Source organism: Myxocyprinus asiaticus, chromosome 3, assembly GCF_019703515.2.
Source record: "Myxocyprinus asiaticus isolate MX2 ecotype Aquarium Trade chromosome 3, UBuf_Myxa_2, whole genome shotgun sequence".
Taxonomy (NCBI): Eukaryota; Metazoa; Chordata; class Actinopteri; order Cypriniformes; family Catostomidae; genus Myxocyprinus; species Myxocyprinus asiaticus.
In genome coordinates, this window is record NC_059346.1 from 12,643,551 (window position 1) to 12,658,045 (window position 14,495).

Genomic DNA, 14,495 nt, shown 5'->3' on the forward strand with positions numbered 1-14,495 from the left:
AATTATTTTGGTCACATTTGCGACCATTTTAGTCGCAGTCTGGAGCCCTGATAGGTCCCATTTAAGCTTATGATCAAGCACAATACCAAGATATTTATAATTTGTAACAAGTTGTATTGGCTCCCTGTTGATACATGTAGTGTTAGAGGATTGCAGCTGTCTAAAATCAATGGACATTTCCTTTTAGTAGTATTTAAAAGAAGATTTGACTTGACTTGATTTGACCCAACAAATCTTATCCACTAATGTTCTGAGAAAACCTTAAGAACTGATCATAAAAGAACAACTTAGTCTTATTTCTTTCTAAGAAATGTCTCTCCCAAACATAAAAAATACTGTCATTATTTACTCACCCTTATGTTGTCCAAACCCGTATGATTTTCATTCTGCTGTGGGACACAATAAGCTAATTTCTCCTTGTTTTTCTCACAAAATGTCACATGTTGTACGAGTTCAAATCGGAATGAAATCAGGTGAGTAAACGATGACAGAATTTAAATTTTGGGGTGAACTAATCCTTCAACATGTTCTACTTCTAAATGTGAGCTCATTTTGAAGGTGCATCATATTTGGCAAGTAAATACCATGGGAGAAATATGTCAAAAACTCAGGCTGGCATTTTTATTCTTCAATTATTGGTGTCCACTAATGATTAAGTGGAATGTTAATGTACCCCAGGTATTCCATTAAGACCATTGTTCTGAGGTTTTAATGGCCAGGGAGAGAGTGTGTGTGCTGCAGGCTTTGGAAGGCTTTGTCTGAGGTTGCAGTAAGCTGTTAGGAATGTGGGCTGCAATTGCGCTGTTTAGTGGTCTGGGGAAGATATTGTCTTAAACGACTCTCCTCCTCTCTCTATCTCTTCATCTCTGTTTTCTGTGTTTATGCTTGTGCTCTGACCAGTAAAGTATGCATAATGATAATTCAGTGGTTGTGTGGTTGCTCTCCATTCTATTCTTTGTTGATTGGATGAAGATGTATCAAAGTCCCTTAAAGGCAAGACAGTTCAGTCAGCTGTGCAGAGGCATTGCCAAGATGGCTGCAATTTTCTAGTCTTGCATATAGCTTTGAATATCTTGTTCATGTACAGCTCCTATCTACTTAAATAAGGAAAGACCAGAATCTCCAAAACATTTTGTCAGGAAATCAATTATAGTGTCATAAGTTTTGCTTTTTAATAATAATTAGGGATGCACCGATATGAAAATGTTTACATGTTTGTACTGTATATAATAGAACATCACACATTCATATTATGCAAACATATTATGTTGGGCAGTTCCACTGAAATATCAACCACATCAACTAAAAATAACTTTTTAAAGTTATTTAACCTTTTAAAAAGTTATTTAATCTTTTAAATTCTATAGTGGTGTAATGGATAATGGAAAATGTCATCCTGACCTCTAGTGGGTGCTGCTTCCATACACAATGCTGACTGAAGCGCTGATTGCAGTCAATTTTTAAATGCAGCATTTCAAGCTTTAGTAAGGCAAGACCTTATTGCGATTTGAGTTTTAACTCAATTGTAAAGCCTTAATGGATACAATAACGATGTATCAGAATTAAAATGTTGCTGTTTTCAGAGCATTTGGATTTTTTTATCTCAACATGTATAAGTAAGTGCCGCTTTCACAAGTGTCAAATAACAAGGGTTTTTCCTCATTAATGTGAGAACGAGAAAGAATAAAAAATATAGCTGCAATCAGCGATGACTGGTCCAAGCACCATGGGTCCATTTCCACCCGGTGGCTTTCGGAAAACAACGCAAGGTGGAAACATGCATTTGGCATTTGACATTATTCTAAATAATTTTGAAGCAATTTGGGTGACTATTTTAAAGTCTGTTGTAATAGCCACACTTCCCATGACCCAAAATAGTAAAAACCATGCGATTAGCCCCCAAGACTAAACATACATCTCAGTTTTGATCTAAATCACACATTGCACACAGAAGATAGGAGACACTTCCTCTTTCCTATTTTTCGCCATTAATTTAATGCCTCACCATGGCAACACCATTCGATATAACAAAATGTGTTCGCAATTTTGCATCTTCATTGTCATCTTTACATAATATTGTCTAAATGTGGAGACAGTCTCATGGATCACCAAGGAGTTTTTAAAAGTTCAGAGACTGCAATATTCAAAAAATCCAAAATGGCTGACTTCCTGTTGAGTGGACCTAATGATTATAGTTATGAAAGTTGTCCGACTTGATGAGAACTTTTCTTAGACTGGAATTCCTGTTAATTTTGCTGCTACATTATCCAGTAAAGTAGTTAACAATAAAGTTTATCTTAATAGGCTAATGCATACATATGTATGAAATAATGTGTAGTTAGAGGTTTGTGTTTCTTTTCATATTACAGAGTACCCCCAATTAGTTCCACACAATAATGTAAAGATATTCTAAACTGATTATGCAAAAAAAACAACAACACTGGTATCGGATCGGGATCGGTATCGGCCGATACTGAGATTTCAGATATCGGAATCGGATTGGAAGAGAAAAAGTGGTATCGGCGCATCCCTAGTTGCCATGGCAACCGTATTATGATATCAAATATCCCTTTACAAATTTACATCAGCAGTGTCTTGACATTATTCTAAAGAATCTTTAAGCAATTCATGTAAACATAAGAGGGCTATTTCAAAGTCTGTTAAAAGTACCATACTTCCTGCTGCCAGTTGGTGGTGCTATGACTGTGACCCATAATAACTGCATAAATGTGATCAGCCCCCATTACCAAGCATACAGCTGAATTTTCATCAAAATCATACAGTGCACACGGAAGATATAAAGAACTTCCTGTTTGCACATTTTTAGCCATAAATGTATTACTTCACCATGGCGACACTGTTCAAAATATAAAAAATCTACAGTGTCCTGGCATGATCTTGCACAAATTTGGTGCCAGTCACATGAATTCCCTAGGAGGAGTATTTAGAAGTTCAGAGCTTGTGATTTTCAGAAAATCCAAAATGGCCGACTTCCTGTTGGGCAGAGATAATGACTGTGAGTATGAACGTTGTTCGGCTTTATGAGAACTATATATGTACCAATTTTGGTGACTGTAAGTGAAAATGGGGGTACTACAGAGCCCCCCTTACATGCCCATTTTCAAGGGGGGTGCTACAGAGCCCCCTCTGCATGCCCCCACTTGCAACTTTGTCCAGCCCTACTGGCAGACGAAACTGATGTGTGTGCAAATTTTCAAGAGTTTTCACACATGTTAAGTACCCCAAAAGTACCGAAAACCTTAAAAAAAAAAGTTGAAGAATAATAATCCTTAGAAGAACAATAGGGTCTCCGCACTTTCAGTGCTTGGGCCCTAATTAAATATTACATGTTCTTTGCAGTGCCAACCCTTCTACATTGTGTGGCTATCATTATTTCTGGATTGTGCATTTGAATTCAAAGAGTTTTTACAAAGTGTGTTGATAATTAATTATAAATGAACCATTATTTTTCATATCGCCATTTTCATGCTTGTTTTTAGTTTTTGTTTGTTTTTTTTATTTGTTTTTATAAATGTTATCCCCTTTTTCTCCCAATTTGGAATGACCAGTTCCCACTACTTAGTAGGTCCTCATGGTGGTGCAGTTACTCACCTCAATCTGGGTGGTGGAGGACAAGTCTCAGTTGTCTCCGCTTCTGAGACCGTCAATTGCACATCTTATCACGTGGCTCGCTGTGCATGGCACCGCGGAGACTCGCAGCATGTGGAGGCTCATGCTACTCTCCGCGATCCACGCACAAGTTACCACGTGCCCCATTGATAGCAAGAACCACTAATTGCGACCACAAGGACCGAATTCGAACTCGTGACTCCAGGGGTTGTAGTTGGCATCAATACTCGCTGAGCTACCCAGGTCCCACCAATTTGGTTTTAATTTGGTCATTAATTGGCCAATAAATATCGACCGGCCTATACATTGGTGCATCCATATTAATAATAATAAATGTTATTTTTATAGCACCTTTCATAGATCAAGTGCAGCTCTTTTTTTTTTTTTAGCTCAAACCACACTAAAAAATTTCATATTTTTCAGGTTGCTCCAGCTAATGCATGAATGTTACAGGGGAAAAAAACAGGCAATGTGTTTACCAGTAAGGCGATTGGTTCTTTTGATTGTAGATAAAGGCACCAGTGTTGTCCTGTATAGATGCTATATGCAGATATCTGCAGCCCCCTTCTCCTTAGAGATTTTTAGATCAGTGGTTGACCAATGGGTTTGTTTAACAAGTTGATTATTATTTTATTTTATTTTATTTTATTTTTTTATTTTTTTTGCGATTAACATTTTTATTGATTCGTCTATTAGAAAGGAACAGCAAAACATATATATATATATACAGAATCAATATTTAACCCTAAATCACCACTAACAGAGTATCTGCCGCTTTAGGGGGGTGTAAACCACTTCCAAAAACAGTACAGAGCAGGTGGCGCAACTGTAAATACTTTTAAAACTGAGATCTGGGAATCCCAAAAAGTTGAGCCAAATTTTGAAAGTATCTCAACACTCCACTCTCATATACGTCACCGAGTGTAGTAACCCCCCTCCCAATCCATTCTGACCAGCAAAAAGGGGACTTGTTGATTCATAATTTGGGGTTCAGCCATATGCATATACATTTAAATAAATGTCTGAATTAAACACTCTGGACACTTTTGTCCATATCGGGTTCAAATGCGAGATAACGGGATGTAACTTAACTTCTCCGATTAATATGATAGAAAGGCTCTGCAATGGTGAAATAGGGGCAAGCGCTTCCTGTTCTATACAGAACCAGGGAGGGGCTCTCTCAGGTGGAAGCGACCAATGAGCCAAATATCTGAGACCAAATGCATAATAATAAAATAAAATCATGTGTAGGCCTAGCCCACCTTTGTCAATCGGCCTGTGTAACTTATTGAAATGTAATTTGGGACGCTTACCATTCCAAATGAAGGACTTCGCTATGCTATCAAATTGCTTGAAATAAGAGAGGGGGACATCTATAGGGAGTGACTGCAGCAAGTAATTGAATTTTGGAATACAATTCATTTTAATAACATTAACTTTCCTGATCATAGATAAATGCAATGAAGCCCACCTGTCCACATCGTTCGAAAAATGTTTTATTAAGGGGTCAAAATTAACTCTAACTAAATCACACAATTTTGCTGGGAATAAAATGCCCAAATACTTAATGCCCTGTTTGGGCCACTGGAAAGCACCTGGCTGGAAAGCCGTTACTGGGCAGTATGCTGTCAAAGACAAAACTTCGATTTAGACCAATTGACTTTGTATCCTGAAAACTTAGAAAAGGAATTAATAATTCTGTGGAGGCAAGGCATAGATCTAGTAGGGTCAGAGACGAATAATAAAATATCATCTGTGTAAAGCAAAAGTTTATGCGCCATACCTCCCGCCACCACCCCTGGAAAATCCTCCTCCTTTCTTAATGCAGCTGCTAATGGTTCCAGGGCAAGATATTATTATAAATAATGGGGAAGAGGGCAACCCTGCTGAGTGCCCCTATTCAAAGTAAAATAATCTGAAATTAATCCATTTGATTGTACTGCCGCTACATGGTGTCTATAAAGTAACTTAATCCAACCAGTAAATGTACTCCCGAATATTTTCAAAATCTTAAAAAGATAATCCCATTCTACCATATCAAACGCCTTTTCGGCGTCAAGTGAGATGGCAGCGACCGGAGTCTGATCATTCGCCACTGACCACATGATATTGATGAAATGCCTAATGTTGTCAGAAGAGCTGCGGCCCCTAATAAACCCCACCTGATCTATATGTATAAGAGATGTCATAACTTAATCAGTTAGCCAAAATTTTTGACAAAATGTTTACATCTAGCTGGATCAGGGAAATTGGACGGTAACTCTTACACTCGCTTGGATCTTTGTCCTTTTTAAGAATCAGACTGATCCGAGCTTTCCATTCTTTAATGATTCCGTATAAACTTCTAACAAAAGTGGAGCCAATTCTGTAGCATAAGATCTAAAAAATTCAGCGGCAAAACCATCTGGCCCCGGAGCTTTGCCTGAAGACAAGTCCTTAATTACCACGTCAAGCTCCTCCAAGGTTATTTCAGAATCAAGATAATTTTTTTGCTCAGTCGTCAATTTAGGGAGTTCTAATGGTTCCACAAATGTTCTAATATCTTCATCAGTAGACGAAGACATGGAACTATAAAGATCAAGATAGAATTCTTTAAAAGCATTATTAATATCAATGGCTGAGGTAAATATTTCACCACCAGCAGATTTCACTGAGGGAATGGTAGAAAAAGACTCTCTCTATTTTATATATCTTGCCAGAGGCTTCCCTGCTTTGTCCCCCGACTCAAAGAATGACTGTCTTGCCCTGAACAACCAAAACTCCACTTTCCGTGACAAAATAGTATTATATCTATATTTCAATCAGGTCAATTCTCTGAGGCCATCAGACGACATTCGGTGCTTCAGCTCTGCCTCAGCACTTTTAATATTCCCTTCCAACTCCACGAGTTCACTTGCTTTGGATTTTTTGGTGAATGAGGCATATTGTATGATCCGACCCCTAAGAACTGCCTTAAGTGCCTCCCAAGCCATGCCCACAGAGGATACTGAGGACCAGTTGGTCTCCATATAAACATTGATTTCAGTCTTTAACATTTGTTGGAAATCAGGATTTTGCAAAAGGGATACATTAAAGCACCAACTATATGATTTATTTTTCTCTGTATGTGGCAACATCTCTAAACCCACCAGGATGTGATCTCCAATTGAGCAGATGAAATGAGGGATTTAGATATAAAAATATATATATATATTCTAGAATAAATCTTATGAACTGATGAAAAAAATGTATAGTCCCTACCAGATAGGTTCAAAAGTCGCCAGATATCTGCAAGACCAAGATTTTTACACATCCTGTGAAGCGTCAGTGTGGCTCTAGGGGTCTTACATACTTTTGCTTCACTATGATCAAGGATTGAGTCCATCAATAAATTAAAGTCTCCTCCCAATATTATATCATAAGGGGTGCCAGCAGTTTGCAACACCCCTTCAAGATCTATAAAAAAGCCCTGATCATCAGCATGAGGTGCGTAAATATTAGCCAAAATCAACCTTTGCCACTGAATGTCTGCTAAAACAATAATGACTCTTCCTATTTTATCTTTAATCTGTTTGAGAAATTTGAATTGTAGATGTTTATTTATCAGTATAATGACTCCCCTACTCTTACTTGAACCAACACTAAAGAAAACATGTCCACCCCATATCTTCTCAAATTTTTCAGCTTCCTGTGGGGAAAGATGCATTTCTTGAAGAAACACTATATCATATATCTTACACTTAAGAAAAGAAATAACCTTCCTTCTTTTTATGGGGTGCCCCAGTCCCTTGACTTTCCATGTGGAGAGAGATAATCCACTCATATTAACAATTGACATATTTATATAATAAAAAAAAATAAATTGTGTGTCAAAAGCAAGATTATACAGACCACATTCCCCATTAATGCAACAATCAATCCCCGAACTTCCCCCCGAACAAAACAAACAGAAAAAAGAAAAACGTGCGCATTAACCCCGCACACGACAGCGTCAACTGGCGTCAGTCCCTCTAAACTCAGAAGGTCCATGTACGCATACGAGAGCCCCCACGACAACTTTGCAATCGGATTGCTCAAGTCCGGTGCTTCTGCACAAATTTTATGAGGCAAAATTACATAACAGAAAATAGCAAATATGTAACTGGGTGTATCGAATCTCACCAGTTATAACATGAAAATAAAAAAATAAACAGCAAAGTGCACAGAGTTAGCCGCTCACACATCTGCTTCTCGCATGGCATCACATGACCTTAACAAGTCGATTCTTAAAGTATTACATTTGGTCCCAACCCACCACCCATTCCCCATCATGAATATGTGGTTACATCATTGGATTTTTCATGCATACTCCTCGCCATTTCATTCTTTCTATCTTGCATGCCTTTACATGCTGAATGACTATAGTCTGTAAAATGCGGAGGCTAAAAGCTTCTCTTGCACTCTGATTAATTCGGCGAAAACAGAAGTTCCTCAAAACAGAGACTCTCACGAAAGGGTACAGGAGAGAGAGAGAGCGAGGGGGGACTCTGAAAGGCCACTATAAAGGGTGCGTGATCACTTTTCACAGCACAATTGAAACATAATTATTTCATGGCAGACTGTATGCTCTGTAAATCTATGAATGGGATCGGCATTTAACTTTAATTTGCTCTGATTTATTCATTCTGACTGGATTGCTTGCAGAAAATTGGATCATCTGATTATAGGCAGGCATGAAAATTACCTGATTAAACACTTCATAAAACCCATGGAGAGAGGAAGAAATGAAGAAAAGAAACCTGGGATAAAATGATAAAAGGGAGATAAGAGAGAGGAAGATAGAGACAGACACATGTGGATGTTCATGGTGCCCTGGCATATGCCAGCTTTGTACAGTGTGGGCGGCACAGCTGGTTGCCATTCATCCTGCTGCAAACTAATAGATGGATTAGCAAACCGATCTCACGCTTTATGTTACATGTCTACACCTGTGCCAGACTGCATGTGCATTTGATTTGAGATACATACACCTGGGCAAGGATGCATTCTTTGTCTCTGTTTCCCTGTGATGCTCATATTCTTACACTACAAGTTGAAGTTGAAGTTTAATGTCATTTTCTTTTTAAAACATTGCAGGGCAATGATGTTCCTTTAGGGATTACAGTGCAAAAGGACAAACAGTACACAACTTGTAGTAGACAATATATACAACATTAAATAGACAATGTAGACAAGAAGAACACAGCAATGGACAAAAGATATAAATACACTATCCACTGGCACAGAATAAATCTTTTAGGTAAATCTGTCTGTAAATTGACCAGCAGTGTGGTTGTCATAAGTATGGTCTTAAATTGCTTTCTATATTTGATTAATAAAGTCATCATTTATTTGTATTATTGTAGTTGGAAAAATGCAAACATGGTTCTCGTGGTTTTTCTAAAGTATACATTCTGAGTCAATACAATTTAATGTGCCACAATGAGCATGTTTACATGTTGTTACACTGGTTATGCTTAATTAGCCAACACCATGTAATGTCATGTTAACACTTTGAACTGTGTTCTTTTATCGGAGTAAGGTCATAAACAGTTTGATCTAAATCACATGTCGATTTTTGCCGATGACCCCGATATCACGTTGCATGTAAATACCTTTACTGCCTTTCTTAGCCGCTTATCCAGTGTGCACAAGTGTTGTGTGCGTGTCTGTTTACGTTTTGACATCAAAGCAACAAATAATCTGATTATTTAAAATCTCATGTAAATGCAGGTTTCTTTCGTTGTCATTTTTTTTTTTTTAATAAGCTGATTTTTGATAGTTAGCAGTATTGATATGCATGTAAACATACTCATTGAATAAGTTCAAACTGCATTTGAAATCAGAATTAAATATAGTATCCTAATGTGTAACGATGTGATTTAAGTACTGAATCAGACTGGCGTTGTTTGCCTCATTTGCATAAAGTTCAGCATTTCCAGATTTTTCTATGCTATCACCACTTGATCCACTCTGCTGTGAATCCCAAAATCCCCTGCTCAGCTCCACTCACTCTGCGCCAGTGGACACGTACCGTTAGGCATTTTAAATTATGCATAGTCCATCAGCAGTCTCAAATATCACAGGTCTGCCAGACAGTTGCCAGACATCCCCATGATACTACTGTGCCTTCTGTGCCTCATCGCTCTTTGTTTGTTTGTTTGTTTGTTTGTTTGTTTCCAGTTACAACAACGAATGAGAATCTCGGGTCCAAAACTTGCACCTCGACCAAAGTGTCTGGACTTCAGCGTAGCCAGGAACAGAGCAACGACGTTTCGTTTGTCCCGCCGATCTCTAGTCCGACTCCTGCATCGCCCCCTACGGGGTCTCCTGCCCCTGCTGCGGCGGCAGCCCCCCCGCCCAGACCACACCATATCTCCCTGAACCCTCTTAGTATCAAGAAGGAATCTTTGCCCCCTATCCCAACCCCTCCACTCCTGAGGAACCAATCCTATCCACAGGAGCACAGAGTCCCGCCCCCGCCGCACCACAGCCGGCCAATCATCAGTCATCATCATCCTTCGCCTTACAGCAGTCTTCACAGCATCAGGTTAATAATTTATTTGCATTTATCTCAATATTATTAGTAAATAATGAATCATGAGCTCTGTTTGAAAACCTAGTAAGCTCAAACAAATTGCAAGAAATAAATCCTGTAGTGGGCAAAGGACACATCTTTAATTTCAGTAATTGCTGGGATCAGATAATTTACACCCGTTGCCAAATAATTCACTTTTTATTTTTATTCAATATTTTTTAATCATTATTATCACTGTCTTGTTGTTGTATTGTTTGTGCACTGGAATCTTCTGTCACTAAGACAAATTCCTTGTATGTGTAAGCATGCTTGGCAATGGGGGCCTGGGTAGCTCAGTGGTAAAATACGCTGGCTACCACCCCTGGAGTTCGCTAGTTCGAATCCCAGGGCGTGCTGAGTGACTCCAGCCAGGTCTCCTAAGCAACCAAATTGGCCCGGTTGCTAGGGAGGGTAGAGTCACATGGGGTAACCTCTTCGTGGTCGCTATAATGTGGTTCGTTCTCGGTGGGGCGCATGGTGAATTGAGCGTGGTTACCTCCACATGCGCTATGTCTCCGTGGCAACGCGCTCAACAAGATGCACGGGTTGACTGTCTCAGACGCGGAGGCAACTGGGATTTGTCCTCTGCCACCCAGACTGAGGCGAATCACTACGCCACCACGAGGACTTAGAGCGCATTGGGAATTGGGCATTCCAAATTGGGAGAAAAAGGGGAAAAATCCCCCCCCCCCCCCCCCAAAAAAAACAAAAAAACATGCTTGGCAATAAAGCTGATTCTGATTCTGAATAGGACATTCCATATGTTCTTAATATCAGACGAAGATCCACCATTATGCACTGCATGCCAGAATCCACTATCCTTGAAACATATTTTATTGGATTGTGCTGGATTTATTTGTTTTAGGAAATTATTTTACTCCGCAAACACTTTTGAAGAGATTTTTAACAAAGTCAACCCTGAATAAGTTTTAGAGTTCTTATCGAAAATAAATGTTAAAAACCTTATTGAGGTTTTTTTTTTTTAATCACTCTACCTTTTAATAAATATTTAACTTGTTTTTCACCATGAAAATAGCCTTGGAAGCTGGCATGGCATAAAGTCACTAAATAATAAACTAACTAAAACCTATTAGTTTTAGTTAGCAATGTTAGTTAGTTAGTTAGTAATGCATTTTAGACCTATCTAGACAGCATTTTAAGGCATCATAGATGCCCTACTGACACGATGGCTGTTGTTAAAGACAGGCAGGTGCCTTTTACCTTCTTTTGGCCAAATTTAAGGCTGCATTGTATGTATCCTTTTGTGGTGAAGGCAATACAAGAATACATTGCAACAATCTCAGTGATAAAACTAATCCAAAATGGTGGACGAGGTGAGAGAAATGGCAATAATAAATGTACTGGTATTTCATTCAGAACTGAAAGTGATGTTTTACTGTTAAACCCAATATTTTTGTGTGCCAGGTGTTTTAATTCATATACAGTATGAGTATCACACTGTTAGCTTAGCAGCATGCTAATATCAGACTCTGTAGGAATCAATTGTGAGTTGACTCTCCCATTTGTAGCTTTATTTGTGCATAGTTGCTACATATATTGTCAATTCCAAATCAGTCAGTTATGAGATTCCATTTCAGTTTGGATGCTGCCTTAGAAGGTTGCTGCCTATCTAGGCAGCAGTCAGCCAGGCAGCTCATTAGGTTTTTGATCAGAGCTATGCTGATGTGTTTGTTAATGTTGAGCTTGATTGTTTCTCTAAATTTTCAGAACTGCTCTCTAAAGCTGTCCTTTAATATTAATATTGTTTCTCATATCGCGTCTTTCCTTCCTCATCACAGCAACACCAATTCTACTCTTCCACCCAAACATCACCTGCCTCACTCCCCTCATCATCTCAGGGGCCTCCCGTCTCCTGCTCCTCCCCTGCCTCTCTCCATAGCTGGACTGGCCTCCTCCCACTACTCCCTTCACTCGCCCTCTCACCTTTCCAGCCATCCGGCCATGTTTGCCAACCCTGCCACATTGCCTCCTCCGCCTACCCTACCGACCAACAGCCTTGTGGTACCAGGACATCCTGCCGGACCACCCTATCCAGGTAAGAACCTCTTCACTGAAAGTTAAACTGTATTTGGTGTAGTTTTGTTTGAGCTGTATTTAAGGCCCACATTTTAGTTAACCCAAGGAATAGTTCACTCAAAATGAAAATTCTTTCATTATTTACTCTCATATGTTTCAAACTCGTATGGCTTTGTTACTTCTCTGGAACACAAATCTTAAGCAGAATGATTTCTATACAATAAAAGTGAATGGTGACTGAGACTATCATTTTGCCTACCATCTCTTTTTGTGTTCATCAGAAGAAAGAAAGTCATGAGGGTGAGTAAATGATGACAGAATATTCATTTTTGGGTAAACTGTCCCTTTAAGAGTCTGTATTCTCATACCAAAATAATACATATGGTGCACTAAATTGCACACAATTATAAACATTGTAAAAGCATATGCCGTGTTCTTACCAGGCATGATGCAATGACTGACAGAGCATTTTGTCGATCATTTTGTTGGTTAGGGTTTCTGTGGTGTTGCACTAGCAAGCCCCACCACCACAGTGAAATTGCATTGGTCCAAAATCCAACTCCACAGAACTTTGGATTACACATCAAATATGTTCTGATTGGCTAAGTTTGAAACTTGTCGTGTTGCACCTGGTTAGGACATGGTCATATGCATCAAAATTTCCCCTTATTTAAAAAATAAGCACACTGAGTGGTAGTCTCATTTACTTTACTGTTAGTCACTTTATGTCTGCTTATTGACAAGTGACCCATACTAAAGACAGCTTTCTGTAAAAAGTATCTAGTAACAATAGCCTTGCTTTTAAATTGCATTCTTTTCAAGATTTCTCAAGAATGAGGCGAGATGGTGCACGCATCAGAGGTCAGCAGATGAAAAATGTATCTTATATTCAGTTGTCTCTTATTTTTATGTAATAAAGAATGATGTCAGCTACACTGTTCATTTGTAATATGCTTAGCCTTTTTCTCAGAAGGACACTTCAGCAGCTCTCTTGTTCTCTTGTATTGACTATTTTTTACTTTAACATTAACTCTATTTTAAGTGCTATATCTTGTATATCTCTTTAAATGCCAAATTTGACACAGTCTATGCTAATTTCAAAATTTGAGATGAAAATTATACCTGCCCGCTTCATCTCTGCCTTTCCTTTGACGGTAAGTGTATTTTTGTTGATAACTGCCAAGATAACCTGGCTTTTAAATGCCAGTTCCAGGCATTTTAGTGCTACATACTAATCTGTATATAAGAGAGGATATGCACTATAAGTAAATAAGTAATTAATAAATTAAAACGTCTAATAAATGTATTAGCTGCCTCCACAGTGTGAAGTCATCTCTATAGTACCAAAGTCATCCTGCTATGTGTCCTGTATTTGTGAACACTAAAGGCTTGATGTCTTTGTTCATCATAATTAAACAAGTTTACATTCTGAATTGAAAGCATAACTTGATAGATTGATGTCTTTTAAAAGCATCAAGAAAGAACGAGTAAAAATAAAAGTTTCTTCAGTGCACATTCTTATTATAATGTGTCTAACTTGTGGAAGAGTCTTAAATCTAAAGTGAGTATCGGAGTTCACGTATGTCGGGTCAAGTGTGTGTGTGTGTTTTCTGCTGAGGTGACTCTTGGTTCTCTCTTGTCTTTAGATACCAGCCTGTTGATATCTTTCAACCAACCAATCATGTATTGCCAGCCTCATTCGGGGATTCTGATTGGCACATTGTCACAGGCAACTCTCTTACCTCCACCAATGAGTCCTCACGTAGAAAACCCTCACACCTTGAATTGGAGAAACAGAGAAAGCCAGGTGACTACCCTCTTTCTCTTCTTACCGCTGTTGTGAGATCTCACTGGCCGCCCTTGCCTTTTTTTTCTTTCCCTCCCGTGTCCCACCCCCTTTCCCCTCCTTTTCCCCTTTGCTCTCCTTTCTTGCAGAGCATGATCTTCTGCGGCAGGAGTTGAACAACCGCTTCCTGGTTCAGAGTTCAGAACGGGGTCGGGGGTCGGCGCCAGGGGCGACAGGGTCGCCATTGGCCCCTGTGTCGCTCCTCCGGGCTGAGTTTCACCAACATCAGCATATGCACCAGCACCAACACACGCATCAACACACCTTCACGCCCTTCCCTGCCAGTCTGCCCCCTGCAGCCATCATTGGGCCGCCCACTGCACCTCCCATGGTGCGTACCCCAGCCAGAAATGTGAGGATAAGTAAAAACAGATAGATTTGACTCCCTTCCTACCTCCTTATTCCCCC

General features: G+C 39.2%; 1 protein-coding gene across 12 annotated transcripts in view; it reads left to right on the forward strand.

Moving 5' to 3' along the window:
• LOC127420180 (autism susceptibility gene 2 protein-like) overlaps positions 1-14,495 on the forward strand; it is a 518,748-nt gene that overhangs the window by 485,514 nt on the left and 18,739 nt on the right. For 8 of the 12 annotated variants that reach the window (XM_051662237.1, XM_051662243.1, XM_051662255.1 and 5 more), the window contains 3 exons: positions 9,811-10,177; positions 12,004-12,260; positions 14,177-14,439. In XM_051662237.1, the coding sequence (XP_051518197.1) occupies positions 9,811-10,177; positions 12,004-12,260; positions 14,177-14,439 (887 nt within the window). Of the gene's footprint in view, positions 1-9,810; positions 10,178-12,003; positions 12,261-13,063; positions 13,103-13,887; positions 14,049-14,176; positions 14,440-14,495 lie in introns of all 12 variants that reach the window. The other 4 variants (XM_051662297.1, XM_051662306.1, XM_051662267.1 and 1 more) reach the window with 3 other exon arrangements.